Raw genomic sequence first — 15,767 nt, 5'->3', positions numbered from 1 at the left:
AGGTGCATCTCTTATAGGCATCATAGACGGATCTTGTTTTTTAATCCAATCTGCCACTCTCTGTCTCTTTATTGGTGCATTTAGTCCATTTACATTCAGCGTAATTATTGATAGGTATGAGTTTAGTGCTGTCATTTTGATGTCCTTTTGTGTGTGTTGTTCACAGTTTTTTATTCCACCTAATTTCCTGTGCTGAGTCATTTTTCTTTCTGTATTTTCTTTATATCTTTTTCATTGTTGTTGATTTTGTATTTGCTGAGTTGAAGGACATCTTGCTTGGTTGCTCATATTTTTGGCAAGTATGAATAAAGCCGCTATAAACATTTGTGTGCAAGTTTTTATGTGGACATTTGGGTAAATATCTAAAAGCAGGATTGCTGGATTGAATGGTGAGTCTATATTTAACTTTGTAAGAAATTGCCAGACTCTCTTCCAAAGTGGCTGTAAATTTTGCATTCCCACCAGCAAAGAATGAGAGATCCTGCTGCCCCACATCCTCACCAGCATTTGGTGTGGTCAGTTTTTGGATTTTAGCCATTCTAATAGGTGTGTAGTGGCATCTCGTTGTTTTGATTTGCAATTCCCTAATGACATATATGATATCAAACATTTTTTCATACACATGTTTGCCATTTGTATATCTTCTTTGGTGAGATTTCTGTCCAGATCTTTTACTTATTTTGTAATTAGATTGCTTGTTTTCTTATTTTTGAGTTTTAAGGCTTCTTTGAATATCTTGGATTCAAGCTCTTTATGAGATATGTGTTTTACAAATATTTTCTCCAGTCTGTGGCTTGTCTTTTCATTCTCTTAGCAGTGTTTTTTGTAGAAGTTTTTAACTTTAATAAAGTGCAATTTATCACTATTTTTCTTTTATGGGTCATGCTTTTGGTGTTGTAACCCATCGCCAAACTCAAGGTCGCCTGGAGGTTCTCCTATGTTATCTTCCACAAATTGTATTGTTTTGTGTCTTACTCTTCAGTCTGTGATTCACATTTGAGTTCATTTTTGTGAAAGATGTAAACTCTGTGTCTAGATTCATTTTTTTGGCACGTGGATGTCCAGTTAATATAGCACCATTTGTTGAAAATACTATCCCTTCTCCACTGAGTGATGATTTTTTTTTTTTACCCACCGTATAAAGTTACAAAGTATCATTGGGCATATTTTTAAATGCCACAACAGAACATAAAAAATACTCTCCAGAGAAGAATGCAAGCAAATATTGCACTGTCCAATACAGTACCACTAGTTATATGTGGCTATTGAACACTTGAAATGTGACTAGTGCCATTGAGGAACTAATTTCTAATTTAATTTAAATTTAAACAGCCATGTGTGACTAATGGCTATTCTATTGAACAGTGCAGTTCTAGAACAAGAGCAATAGGCCCTTATTATTCTGGGCTGATTGATCACATCTAAATTAGAGCATTCAATTTGTTGGGGTGAGAGATGGAGTGAAACACACACTGCAGAGTGATAGAGACAAACTGCTGTGCATGAAGAGAAGAGAAATGGTAAGAAAACTAGAAACTACCATATTAGAACTAGGTTGAAGAAATCTGAGATGGCATTGGTGGGGAAATAATTCATTTAAGCAATTAAGGGTGCAATGATTGGAAGAATAATTAGATTTATTTTGAAAGTTTTCTATAGAGAGAATTATAATCAATGGATAGCTGGATATAAGGAGGAAATTTCTAATTTGAGTTCCCTTAATTAGAGTAGTCCAGTCCTAGGCTGCATGACCTGGCCTTTATACTGATGTTAAAGCATTATAATTTCACCTTCTTTCACTAAGAAATAGTCAAAACACAGAAATCATCCTTGAGGAACAAAACAATTTTCCCACTCTTGAGACCCGGAGTACATTAATGGAAAGGGTGGATACTTTTGTACTGAGAGGAAGATATAGAGACAAAGTTCATGAAGTCCTTTGAGTTCCTCTGGAGGGGATCTCAGAGTTTTTGCGTCAGAAAGAATCAGAGTACATTGACATAATCTTTAAGTTGGTTTCTGTCTTAGTTATCTAGTGCTGCTATAACAGAAATGCCACAAGAGGATGGCTTTAACATAGAGAAATTTATTTTCTCACAGTCTAGGAGGTTAGAAGTCTAAATTCAGGGTGCCAGCTCCAGGAGAAGCCTTTCTCTTTCTGTTGGCTCTGGGTGAAGGTCTTTGTCATCAATCTTCCCTTGGCCAAGGAGTTCTTAGTGGGTCTAAAGGAGGCTCTATGTTCCTGATGCTTCTTTCTTGGTGGTATGAGGTCCCCATGTCTCTCTGCTCACTTCTGTCGTTTATATCTCAAAAGAGATTGGCTTAAGACACAATCTAATCTTGTAGATGAGTCCTGCCTCATTAGTATAACTGCCAATAATCCAATCTCATCAAGATCATAGAAATAGGATTTACGACACAGGAAAATCACATCAGATGACAAAATGGTGGGCAATCACACAATACTGGGAATCATGGCCTAGCCATATATTTGGGGGGGACACAATTCAATCCAAGACAGATTCTTTCAATGAGCTTGTAGGATTCCAACTGTGATCCCTGATCTAACTGTAATCTAATAAACAACTGGTTACCAAACTCCAAACAATTGTTCTAAGTTCCCACTAAGTTTTCCCCTATAGATCACATTTTCTCTAAACTTGAGTCATTTACGTCACTAATTTCTAAGTCATATGTTTCTTAAAATTAAAGTATTATGATGATGTTTTTCTATTCAGTTGTCAAGCTCAGCATTGGAGAGACTCCTTTAAATTTGATTTCCCCATACTTTGGACTGAACCAGATCATTCTTGAAGTATATGTGAGGTCATCTACAGAGAATGGCAAGTGTTGTTTTTCTGTATTTGCCCTCTAGCAAATGTAGTTTAAAAACATGTTAATCTGATTTCCAATCACATGATCAGGTGGGTGGGCATTATTAATGCGATATGCAATAGTCATTTCCCAGGCATCAATAATACCAACATTGAGATCCACAAAAACATCATGCATTATAAGATTCTGAATGTAGCCGTGAAAGTCACTAAACATCTCTGCATTTAGATACATCTCCCTGGTGTTTTCAATTTTAAGGATAACTTTGGTCTCTGGGCTTCGCAGCAATAGACATTCAATGGCCCTTTGAACCTTGATGGCCCTACAAATGAAAATGTTGATGGGAAAAGGCCTGAAGTGCTGGCCATGGGTAATGACAATGGCAGTGTCACTGTCTCCTGCTACCTGGCCAGTTTCTCATGGGATACAGTTTTCATCTTTTGCTGAGAACAGCTTTTCAGTAATAAATGGATGACCATGTTTTTTCCACTGAATCAAAATGTGTCTTTCAGCATTCAGAAGCACATGGGTTTTAAAGATCCCGGTTCCATGAAGATCAAAATATTTTAAAGCTGATGTAAAACAAATCAGTAGATCTTTTAACAAAAGAAAAACCAGGTATAATTTTAAATTGCACACACCTTCTGTAAAATTCTAACCAAGGTCACTTAGGACTGTTCTGAGCATCGCTGACTATGGGAGGTAAGGACCATACCAGATGCACTACAATGTTAACAAAATTTTGAACTTTTCATCAGGATATATGAAGAAGAAAAGTATTAATATTCTTACGAACAAGAAAATAACATGTAATTTTTTACTAAAAATTAACATCTCATCGTTTGATGAATTAAAAAGTATAATAATAAAACAACCATCAGAAAAGGAAAGCAAAGAATTCCAACTTATAAAAATACTTCAAAAGTCAACTACAATTAAAAAAACAAAATACATACTTTCCACAACTTTTTGTAAGTAGTAAATCTACGGTCGCAGTGTCGAATCTCCCATGAGGTAAATGAGTTTTCTTTTCAAGCAGTCATTTATATTTTTTGCTGCATCTAACTCAGCCTGTTTGCAAAATGCTGTAATCCACCTTCTTTGCAAAGTGTAACCTCTAGGGAAAGGAGTCTTCATTCCAATCTGACATTTCTTTTTATATTCTCAGTCTCTGGCAATAAAAATTCTCACAGTTAGTAATTTTAATCACCATAAATTATTTTGGAAACACCTTCCTTGTTTTCTCCCTCCTTTTCCTCTCTTGACCCTTCTTTTCATCTCTGTCTCTGCCCTCATCTATTCCACAAATATTTACTGAGCACCAGCTATGTTCCAGGCACTGGCTTTGAGAAATAATAATTAAAACTTATAGTCCTCTATATGACTTCCAGTCTTAAGCCAACAGAAATCTACATTTATCTCACACCTTTGCACATAAACATGGCACAAGAATCGCCTTTAACAAGGTCATGATAAAGGGATGAATTTTAAAAGTTATCACTAAATAGCTTTTTCCTGAAATGGAGATGGGTTTTCTCTTGAGCATTCACGGTGTCTTGCTGGGATATACCCTGTCTCCAAGGCCACTCAACTGTGAGACTGATAGCCAAAGTCAGGAGGAAGTGGGTGGCTAGGAAGTAGCAGACTCAGTGGCCCAGGTGAATATTGCACTGATGATATGGGCTTTGCTGAATTGGTAAACCTCCTCCTTCTCAAACTAGATCTCCGTGAAAGACACTTAAACATGTTTGTGAAATGAGTGTCACATGTTTATTTTGTGTGTACCAGAATTATGTTCTCCAGTTAATCAATGAACCTCTTAAATGTTTACTTGTGTCTAGAACTTGATGTAATATTCTCGGTGTGATCTGACTAGTGCAGGGGAAAGAAAAAGCAGAACCATTACCCCCTTGTTCTGAACATTCTACTATTAAAGTAGCAGGTGAGTTGGTAAGCTTGCTTGCACCTAGGTAAGATTCTGAGGCCACTTTTATATTTGCTACTTAAAACTTTCTTTGTCACCTACCTGTATTGTTGAGGGTTTGGATATAGATATAGGAACTTAAATTTTTCCATATTAAATTACATCAGGTTTCTAAGTGGTTCTGAAAACTAATAGTCTGATACTATTTTTTGAGAAACTGCCTGGCTTTACTAGAAATTGCTATCGTTCAGGCAAGAGAGGAACAAAAGTGTTATGAGGACAAGTTGCCTCAAGAATGTGAGAACTTTCTTTGGTGTAAAAGTTGGGAATGGATTATGGTTGCCATGGCAGAGAAAGGATCTATCTTTTTCAGATTGTGAGCTTTAGGTCTGGGTTCATGGTTTATTTATATCTATGTTCTCCACAGAGTCCTTGGGTGATGCAAAGAGTTAACGCTCTCAGCTACTAACCAAAAGGTTGGTAGTTTGAGTCCACCCAGGGGACTGGTGATCTATTTCCAAAAAATCAGCCATTGAAAACCCTGTGGAGCAGAGTTCAACTCTGATAAACATGGGGTCATCGTGAGTTGTAGTCAACTTAATGGCAACTGGTTTACTGTTCTCCATAGGGTTTAGCAAAGTGCTTTGCACATCTTAGGCCCTCAATAAACATTTGCTGAATGCATGAAAAAGGGTCTATGAGTAATATATACCCCATTGATTGTTACAATGGCAGTCATTTGCTTTACTGAAATTCACTTTAAAGCCAGTGCAGCAGAAACATCATTTTTATCAGTGAGATGAATTTGTATTCATCTGTGGTAAAATGGAAAAGTCTACAGAAACTTCTAGTACATAGACCTATGCGTGAGATGATTTGACTGAAAGAGAAATTAGAAACCACCAGTGACAATGTCCTAACTCTGAAGCTGTGCAGTTCATCTGAGACATTTTCGCATAGCACCAGCACGATTGGCTTTTGGGAAATAAATTTCAAGTTTAAATACAAATACCCTGTACATTTTGAGAGAGAGCATCTAAAATTAAGAATTCTCCAACCTCTCATATCTGACTCAGGATGAAAACTGGTTTAAGTTAATATGGAAACAATGACCAAAAATAAAATCTTGGAAGATGGTTGATACCAAATTTGTCCCAGGAAACTCATGATGCTGAGAAATCAAAATGGTGAATGAATAGCTCTCAAAGTAATAATGTCCTTTGAATGATAAATAGTGAGCACCACAGGCAACAGCAGACCAGACTTACTGTTACATGGTAAGACCTCAATAGATGTGAAGTTCTCCATCATTTCAACCCCCACACTGGACCTTCAAGAAATAGAAAAATGAATTATCTTGATATCTGCCCAGATACTAAGGTAAGAATGAATTACTAGCTTAGATGACTTGAACCCTTCTTATCTCTCTGCAAATGTTTTTTTTTTTTTTTTCATTATTTTTATATATTTATGCTATTCTAGGGAAGTAAACAGGTCAGGATTCTGGAAAACTGTTCAGGAGATCCAGATGCAGAGAGTCACTCACCTTCCACGTGCAATCAATCAAATCAACATACATGTTCATTGATTTTACCTTTTAAATGCCATCCTCTCCATCTTTACCACCCTGCAGTAATTCAGGCCCTCATCAACTTTCTTCTAGGCCAGTGCTTCTCAAACTTAAGCTTGAATTAGAATCACCTGGAGGGTTTGTTAAACCCAATTGCTGGGACCTACCCCAGAGTTTCTGATTCAATAGGTCTCAGGTGGAGCCCAGACTCTTTTGGCTGAGCCAAGAATAAAGGGATTTTTCCATACCTTGGCCAGGAAAACAAAAAGGCAGTGAAGGTGAGATAGGGGTGGAAGGAAAATCTTGTAAAGATAGAGGGTCAACTGTGCCCTGCCCCATTTTGTCCACATAATGTTTGAATTGGGTTTGAACCTGAATTTCCAGGATATTATGCTATCCAGCTTACTCTTCTGAACACACATCAGAAAACCAAGGCTTTTCTACAGGAGTAGTTTCCAAACTGCGGAACCCAAGTCCCTTAAAATGATCCATAAAGTAAGTGTCCGTGGTCAGATAAGTTTGGGAAATGTTACATGCTTTTTCCCTCCTTGAAGATTTGTATCATATATACTAATGTTTCTGGGATATCCTGCTGCAAAGAAACCTATTTAACTTTGTTTTCCCAGATTGTGTTATTGTTTCACTCGACAAACATTTGTTGAGAAACTTCTATGTGTCAGACATTGTGCTAGGCCTATGAGACAAAATGGCAGACCTCAAAGGCTTCCATCACACATAGATGGACTGTAAGGCTCTGCCTACCCTTCTGACCTCTTTTCTCCCTCCCTTACTGCATTCCAGCCTCACAGCCCCCCTTATGGTTCCTTGAATATGCCAGCATGTTATTGCCTCAGGTTCTAGTTCCTCTCTCCAGAATGGTATTTCCCCAAATATTTCACATGGTTCATTCCCTCACTTCACTCAGGTTGCTGTACAAGTGATCCATCTCAGGTTGTTGTTTGAGAGAAGCCTAACCTGATCACCCATTTAAGGCAGCATCAACCATCATTTTCAAATCCCTTACTCTGTTGACTTTATGTTACAAATCTGTCTATTGGCTTTCTACCCCACTAGAGGAGTCCCTGGGTGGTATAAACAGTTAACACGCTCAGCTGCTAACTGGAAGTTTGGAGTTTCGAGTCCACCCGGAGCTACCTCAAAAGAAAGGCCCGGCGATCTACTTCCAAAAAATCAACCATTGAAAACCCTATGGAACACAGTTCTACTTTGACACATGGGATCGCCACGATTCAAAATCAACTTGACAGCAAATGGTTTGGTTTACCCTACTAGAATGTTGAATTCCCAGCACCTAAAACTGTGTCTGGAATATAGAAAGTATGAAATAAATATTTATTAATTGAATGAATAAATGAATGAATGGTGGAAAAAACACCTCCCAGAGCTTACAATTTAGTGGAGGATATAAAGAAATAAACTGGAAATTTAATGGTGTAATAAGTCTTAAGATTGGGGAAGAACAGATAAAATGGAAGAATAGAGGACTAGCACTTCGCCCACACTTGGAATGCTTCTTGGAGGAAATGACATGTACACCAAGGCCTGTGAAATGCCAGAGTTAAGAGACAGCATGTTCTGTGTGTAAAATGGTCAATTTGGCTGACAGAAAGCCGGGCAGCATTAAGGTGAGATGACAGACTGCAGAGATAAATAAGTCCTTGTAAACATATTAAAGAGCCTGGATATCATCCTTAGAGCAGTGGGACCATGTTAAGGGTTTTAATCCAGGGAAAGTAACAGTCACATCTGCATTTTGGAAACATGTCTGTATGCAGAAATATCGGGATGAAGTGTGGAGAATAGATGTGAGAAAACAAGACTTGAGGGCAAGGAAACCTGCTTTGGAGATTGTTGTAAAAATCTAATTGACAGATGATAATTTATACAAGAATAAAGGCAACAGGCATAGAGAGAAATGGCTAGATTCAGGAGCTATTTGACAGGTACAATTTATAGGATTTGATGATTCATTTTATGGAAAGGGTGATGTAGACTGAATAATGATAACATTCATCACAGTGTTTTTGTTTTGTTTTGTTTTTTTGGTGTAATATCAGTTCAGGGCAAATACAGCCATGGTTGCAGAAGTGACCTGTATGGGGCCCTGTAAACATGCTACCAGCTGAATTGACTCTGAGTGATGGATCCTACTATAATTTTCAAACTACAAGTCACCAGTTGCCATTAAGTCAATTCCGACTCATGTGCGTCAGAGTAGAACTCTGCTCCATAAGGTTTTTAATGGCTGATTTTTCAGACGTAGATCACCAGGCCTTCTTCCAAGGTTCCTCTGGGTGGACTCGAACTTCCAATCTTCCAGTTAGCAGCCAAGAGTGTTAACCATTTGCACCACCCAGGGACTCCCAATTACAACTTAGTCAACATTAATTGACATGATAAGGGAGCTTGATTAGGGAAAGGTATAAGGCAGAGCTAGGTCTCTGATTCCAAGTCTACCACTTGGTATTTATCATTGTATTTGAAGGCCTGTTTACCCTTGGAAAAGGCCCCATTCTTCCTTGCTAAGATAGGAAATGTTTCTATTCCTGGTGGTCACATGGGTCAGAGCATCACAGGGAACATGTTGAGGTCTCACACAGTAGAAGGCTTCTTGGTCTCGAGTGTTCAGGTACTGGCACAGTTCAGCACTTGTGTTTAGGGTCAGGCCACATTCAGAGAGAACTTGGGAGTTACCACTGGCGAACTGGCCAGTGAAGATTACCCTGGTTCCTTGCCTTGGTTCCTTGCCCACCAGAGGGCCAACACCCCCTCACAGGGGTGAATGAGCAGCAGGGACAGACACCTGGCCCTCCCAGAACAGAGTGAAGCGGATAAGGTAGGTGCCGTTGTTGAAGTCAGTCACCTCTCCTGAAGCGCCTGCCTTCAGCGCTGGGGAAGACATCCTGGCCCTCAGGAAATCCCCACCATACTCCTTCCTGCATCCCAGATGGTCCCTCACCCCCAGCAGGAGGTCTAGCTGCTCCTCTATACAGTAGGTGTCTCGAGGATTGAGCACAGTGACTTTGCTGTGTGCTGCACTGGTGGTAGTGTTCACATGGGGGAAATGTCTGGGTGGGATCAGCTGGTCTAATTTCGTCATGATTTCCTTTATCTTCAGGACAGTCTCTGCTGGTGAGACCACTGGATGCAGTAGCACTTCAGAGTATAAAGGCTTTTTGAAGATGTTTTGTTGGCTCAGGGTGTTAGGGCCCCTGAAGCAGAACAAGAACTGAAGTATTGAGGGAAAAGGAATATATTATCAGCAAATAGGGTTTGCTTAACAGCACGTATTACTATAGTGCAGTTTACATCTTTCAGTATGATGTAATCACATGTCAAAATTAATTCTAGCTAGTTTTCTGTTTGAGGATCATAGGAATTGATTTCCATGAAATGTAACTTCCGCTACTGCCAGCAGTTAATTTCTTTTGGAAGTCATTGATTTAAATAAACTATAGATAATAAATATATACTATTTCATGGTTGAAATTTTTAAATTTTTTTCCTTTGACATCCCACTCATTTGACGTATTTTTTCTTTATAAAAATTATATAACCACATTATAGACAATATGGAAAACAGCAAATTAAAAATGTATATAATCCTACCTAGGTTTTGCTGTCTTTATGGTACATTTTATTTATTATGCCCACTCTTTCTTTTTTCTTACATGTATACATTGTACCTGGTTGTAATTATACTAAACATGTAGTTTTAAAACTCTTTTCATAATAATTTAACATATTCAAGTACCTCCGATATTAAAAAAAGAAAAACTTTTTGAACTTCCTATTCTCCCTTTAACTACTATTCCAACTTTCTTTTGCACACCCCCACCACCACCACTCCAACCCAATTAAGCTTCTGAAGAGTTCTCTTCAATCTCTGGCCTCACTTTCTCTCCTACCACCCACTTCACAGTCCTGTGCTTATTTGGCTCCTCAGGGTTATATCATTGGCAACTTTTTCTTCTCACTCTAAAGCTTACCCAAGGAAAATATCTTATACTCCAGTGAATCCAACTGTCATTTCCAGTCTGATGCTTCCTAAATCTGTATTTCTAGGATAGGTCTTTCTCAACTTCAGATTTGTATATTTAACAGACTATTGAAGCAACATCTCTATTTGGATGACCTAAAAGCACCTCAAACAAGGACTGTTCATATCTAAACTTATATTTTCTTCATTCAAAATTACTTCTTCTCCTGTGGTCCATTAGTCAATGAATGACATCACCAGCCATGCAGCTGTACAAACCAGAAACCTGGAAGGTAATTCCTGGTTAACCCTACCTCCTTGCCCCCACAGTCAATCATTATTTCTTCCAAATTCATTGACTTCTCTCCATTCTCATCACCTTATTTCAGGTCACCGTAACTTCTTACCTTGATCCCTGAGTAGTTTTTTTTTTTTTTTAATTTTAGTTAGTTACTTTACAGTTATTTATTAAGCACCTACTGTGTGCCTACACTGTTCTGGCAACTTTGACAAAAGCAGTCTCAGTAGATGCAGGGGGCAAAAGCCATACCCACATGAGTGTAAGAGAATGGGAGGAGAGAAACTGAAGACAATACAACCGTCTCTCTCAAGAAGTGTTTCTGCAAAGAGGGCAGTAGTTGGCTGGGAGAAATGACATCAAAATAAAAAATTTTTAAGACAGAACAAATAACAGTATGTTGGTATGCTGATAGGATAGGAGTACTCTGTGAAAAGAAAAAAAAATGATGCTCTTCAGCATGGGATGGATACCTGGAGCCATGTTTTTACATAGATTTTAGGGGATGAGATTGAATGCACAAATGAGGGATTGCTTTTAGGTGGGATCAGTGGATTTATGGTGACAGTAAAGAAGGCAGCCAAAACCAAACCCGTTGCTATTGAGTTGATTCCAACTCATAGTGACCCTATAGGACAGAGCAGAACTTTTCCATAGAATTTCCAAGGAGCAGCTGGTGGATTTGAACTGCCAAACTTTTGGCTAACAGCTGAACCATCAGGTCTCCAAAGAAGGCAGCATATATGTCAATATATGGTGGTGGGGATTTGTGGAAGTCTCTTCTGATTAATTCAATATTTTCAGTGAAATGGAAGCAAGATTATCAGCTGAGAGTAAGGATGGGGAAAGAGGTGTTAGAGGCTTGAAGAGAGAAGTTAGAAGCAGATGAAGAAACACAGGGCATTATATAATCTTGCAGGTGGAAAGATCTTGCTTCTTTTAGTTGGTCCTCAGACAGCTGAATATCAAGTCTATAAACTAATCATCCACATTTCCAATCTGTAGATTTGGTAAAACTCCCAACTATACTGTGCCTTCATAGTTAAAGTTAATGCCCTTGTTGGCAAAGATTGGGATGTTAGAAATAGGAATGGAGATCTCCTGCAGGAGCCATGAAAGTCTAGAATCTTGAACCTCCAAACTCTTCCACATAATTTTCCACTGAACTTCAATATTGGAACAACGTAATAATCCCATCTATTAGAATGGATATCCCAGCACAAGGCTTCAGATCAACATGGACCTAGACATGATATGCAAAGGCATAATAGAGATAAATGCTCATTACCTAAGTGCTCTGCACTCCATTAGTGGGGATGAAAGCTTCCAGGTCAGGCTGGGTTAATGCTAAAACAGCAGAAGGCTTGTGGATATGGTAACCCTAGTAATAACTATCTGGTTGGGCATTTTAATCCATGTTCAGCAAATGACATGACCTACTGAGACCTGCAGCTAATGTTTTATAAGCCACAGCATTCCCCTTTCCCATGACCCACTGCCAACAGGAACAAAGTTAACATTTATCTCTTAAGATCTCATAAGATTTGTACCAACAAAAGAAAAAATTCAATCCATTTCAATTCATTCCCAGACCCAAGTATAAAGAATGCAGGCACCAGACACCAGCCAGAAATAAATACTGTGGAGGGACAGCCTTTCATAGGGAAATCCTCTACTGGCAGATATTCTCACAGGTGCATTTTCTGAGCCAGAAACTCACATCCATACAAAAAAAAGTAAGATGATTAAAAAAAAAAAAAGTCTACAGAATTAAAGAACTATCATCCATCTAACATCCAGGAGCAGCTAGCCCCTCAAATTCTAGCTGCATGGTTCATGCTGCAAGACTAGGTGATGTCCAAAGTATAGCAACCACTGTGAGGATGGCACAGGACCAGGCAGTGTTTCGTTCTGTTGAATATAGGGTCGCTGTGAGTTGGAACTGACTTGACGGCACCAAATACTCTGGCAAAAACCAATGTATGGTTCTATCAGAGGTTCCTTTTGCTTTTTTTCCTCTCTTTTCTAAATGGTATTTAGAGCACTAGACTGAAGATCCATTAATTCCTGCTACTGACATCCTTAAAGTTAACTTGTCTCCAGCCCTGTTATGCCTCCTAGTCTTAGATTTCCAAGAGATTCTATATAACCAGCCCTATTGTCTTGGGCCAACTGAAGTGGGTTTCTGTGTCTTTTAATTAAGCAAGCCTGACTGAAACACTGTGCCAAGGAGCTTGGTCTGTATCATGCTCCACTGGGGAGCCACTGAAGGAGGTCAGAGTAACATTTTCAAGTTTTCATTTTAGAAATATAATTTCAGATTCTTGAATACAAAGATTGTCTTGTATTTCATATTCCTAATGCCTAGCCCAGAGTTTCTGAGTGATACAAATCGTTAATGCACTTGGCTGCTAACTGAAAGGCTGGAGGTTTGAGTCCACACAGAGAGAGGCACCTCAGAAGAAGGCCTGGCGATCTACTTGCAAAAAATCAGCCATTGAAAACCCTGTGGAGCACAGTTCTATTCTGACACACATGAAGTCACCATGAGTTGGAGTTGACTTTATGGAAACAGGCTTTCAATGCCTAGTCCACTGTCTGACATATAACCTATACTCAACAAATATTTGTTGAACGAATAATTAGAGCATACAGAGACTGGAAGCAGGGAAATTAATTAGAAGACTTTTAACACTTTAGATAAGAAATGACAAAGGAATGGACTAAAGCAAGGACAATGAGAATGGAAAAAAGGAATAGATTCAAGAGATTTTAGGAGGCAGAATTTATAAGACATAGTATCCGATTACTGTGCAGAGAGTTTTTCCTTGGTTGACCAGATGAGTTGTTCCAATAATTCTCAAGATAGGAGAGATAGGAGAAAGAGCTGGAAATTTGTTTCCATTTGATTTTGTTTGTTTTGTTTTGTGTTTGGTCAGAGGGAGGGTGGTGAGAGAGATGATAAATTCAGTGTGCAACACCCTCCTCCCCCCGCCCCCTGGCACTACCCCCTTCACCTCGCTCCCACTGGTTGCACTAGTGGAACACTTAGGTGAAGTGATCCAATAAACAGCACATATTCAGGAGTGGGCTCAAGAGAGATTTCAGTTCTGGAAGTACATAGGCCAGAGGTTCTCAAATTTTAGCATGCATAAGAATCAGCTGGGAAGCTTGCTAATACTTCATAATCTTAGGCTCAACCATGGATGTTCTTTTTCAGCAGCTTTGGAGTATGGCTCAGGAATCTGCATCTTACATGCACACACACACACACACACACACACACATACACAAACATAAGTCTTCTGGTGCAGAGAGCCCCAGACCTCACTTTGAGAAACACTGATATTGGTAGGAGTGCAAGGAACCTGGGGATATGAATTAAAGGGGACAAGAATGGAAAAGAAGAGGATCAAAAGAAGAAATCTAGGGAACATCACTGTTTACAGAGGGACCCAGAAAGCAGGGGTGGATGACCCAGTAAGCAAGGTAAGCACGGGCTTACTTGTGCTTACTTACTAATCTGTGACAGTAAGTAAGTAAGCATAAGTAAACCCGTGCTTACCTTGCTTACTGGGTCATCCAGCCCCTGTCAGTGATTGTAAATTTGAAAAGAGGCTTTGATTCCGTAGGAAGGTGCTGTGGGGTTGGGAGAGAGACAGATACCAGCCATACTTGGAAGCAGAACCTCTGATGTGGTGAAAAAATGTGAAATTGTTCACTACAGATGGTCTAGTAAGCAAGGTAAGCACCATGGTTACCTTGCCTATTGGATAATCTGCCTCTGCCAGGAAGAGAAACTTACCACGCTGTGGTCTGAAAGCTCTATTATTTATCAGTTTGTATTTTGTCTGAATGTCCTTGCGGTGCTTCTGATTTGAAGCTTGGAGTGTGTATTAGACAAAGGGGAGAGAGACGCTTTTACAAGTAGTTGGGTTTAAATTTTGAAGGGCCTTAAATGTTAAACTCAGGAGTTTGATCTTTGTGCTGTCATCAGTGAAAGCCAGTGAAGGTTTTTGATTGGGACAAGAACATGATAAAAGTAGTAATTTCGAAAGATTATTTTCATACTAAATTACGAGTCAGAATCCACCCAGTGGCAATGCAGGGGGAGGGGAAGGCATGCACTGGGAGGAGGAGAAACTGGAGGGAGAACAGTTAAGAAAGACTGCCAGAAGGGAAGATTAAGAAACATTAACAGAACTTTAAAAAAAAAAAGAAAGAAAGAGGAAACAAAAATTCTGAGAAGTAGGCAGAAAACTGAAACAGAGATATAATTAGATTGGAGTCACAGAGGCCAAGGAAGGAGAGAATTTTGAAAAGGGACAGTTAGCAGTGCCAAATATTACAGAGACAGTTGCAAATCCACCTGCCATTAAAAAAAAACAATAAAAACATAGATTGTGTCAAATGGATTAGTGCCAAATCCTTTCCTGCACATTTTCTACTTCTTTTTTTTTCCTCCTGGTCTTGATAAAGGTGAGCATTCAAATGAAGCCACTGTGACCTCTAAAACTGTGAAAAAAGAAACGATGCCTAACTCTGAGTGGCCTTTGGAAGCCAAGTAAATGACGAAGGAAACCACCATAAACATCAACATCAGCAGTAATTGACGAGCTACGGCATCTGGAAACAAAGTGAGTGTCCTATAAAGAGACGACAAGAGAAGTAATCACACATATAATCAAATGAACATTCCATTGTTCCATACAGAGTCGTATTTCCTCAATAATTTCCAGAACAGGACTATGTTCTACACAGCTGCCATCTCCTGGGTTCTCAGAAAGTTCTATTCGAAACCAGAAATAAGGGTCTTCTTGGAGGCAAGGAAATTAGCTGGTTAAAGGACTCCTGGTTCCCGACCCTGATTCATTCTCCAGTTTTGGAGTCAAAAATCAGGTCTCGAAGCCTCTTCTCTCATCAGGGATTCAGCAGGCACAGCAAGGTTTTAGCAACTGTTTACTCTGAGAAACACTTATTTCTGGTTTCCTCTAATGAATCCTGGTCTCTAAATCACTCTCCGATGCACACAGGCACATGCACACATATACACAGGCACATGTGTACATGCACATACACAAACACACATGCACACACGTGCATACAGGCACATACATATATAAGCAGACACAAACACACG

The 15,767-nt window shown here is 39.1% G+C and overlaps 2 protein-coding genes across 2 annotated transcripts in view; one reads left to right on the top strand and one right to left on the bottom strand.

The window, feature by feature from the left end:
* Window positions 1-15,767, top strand: part of NXPE4 (neurexophilin and PC-esterase domain family member 4) — a 97,077-nt gene that overhangs the window by 21,946 nt on the left and 59,364 nt on the right. The window contains exon 2 of the mRNA XM_023736999.1: window positions 15,107-15,264. The gene's annotated coding sequence lies outside the window, so the exon portion shown is untranslated. The remainder of the gene's footprint in view (window positions 1-15,106; window positions 15,265-15,767) is intronic.
* Window positions 2,468-9,597, bottom strand: LOC101359563 (NXPE family member 2). The gene is given in 6 exon segments (XM_023737000.1): window positions 2,468-3,407; window positions 3,792-3,998; window positions 6,019-6,089; window positions 8,846-9,075; window positions 9,078-9,150; window positions 9,152-9,597. Coding segments are annotated over 6 exon segments (1,416 nt in total). The 5' UTR covers window positions 9,451-9,597; the 3' UTR covers window positions 2,468-2,871.

Source organism: Trichechus manatus, unplaced genomic scaffold (assembly GCF_000243295.1).
Source record: "Trichechus manatus latirostris isolate Lorelei unplaced genomic scaffold, TriManLat1.0 scaffold00094, whole genome shotgun sequence".
Classification (NCBI taxonomy): Eukaryota; Metazoa; Chordata; class Mammalia; order Sirenia; family Trichechidae; genus Trichechus; species Trichechus manatus.
The sequence above is the reverse complement of the archived record's forward strand: the minus strand, read 5'-3'. Positions and strand labels throughout refer to the sequence as shown.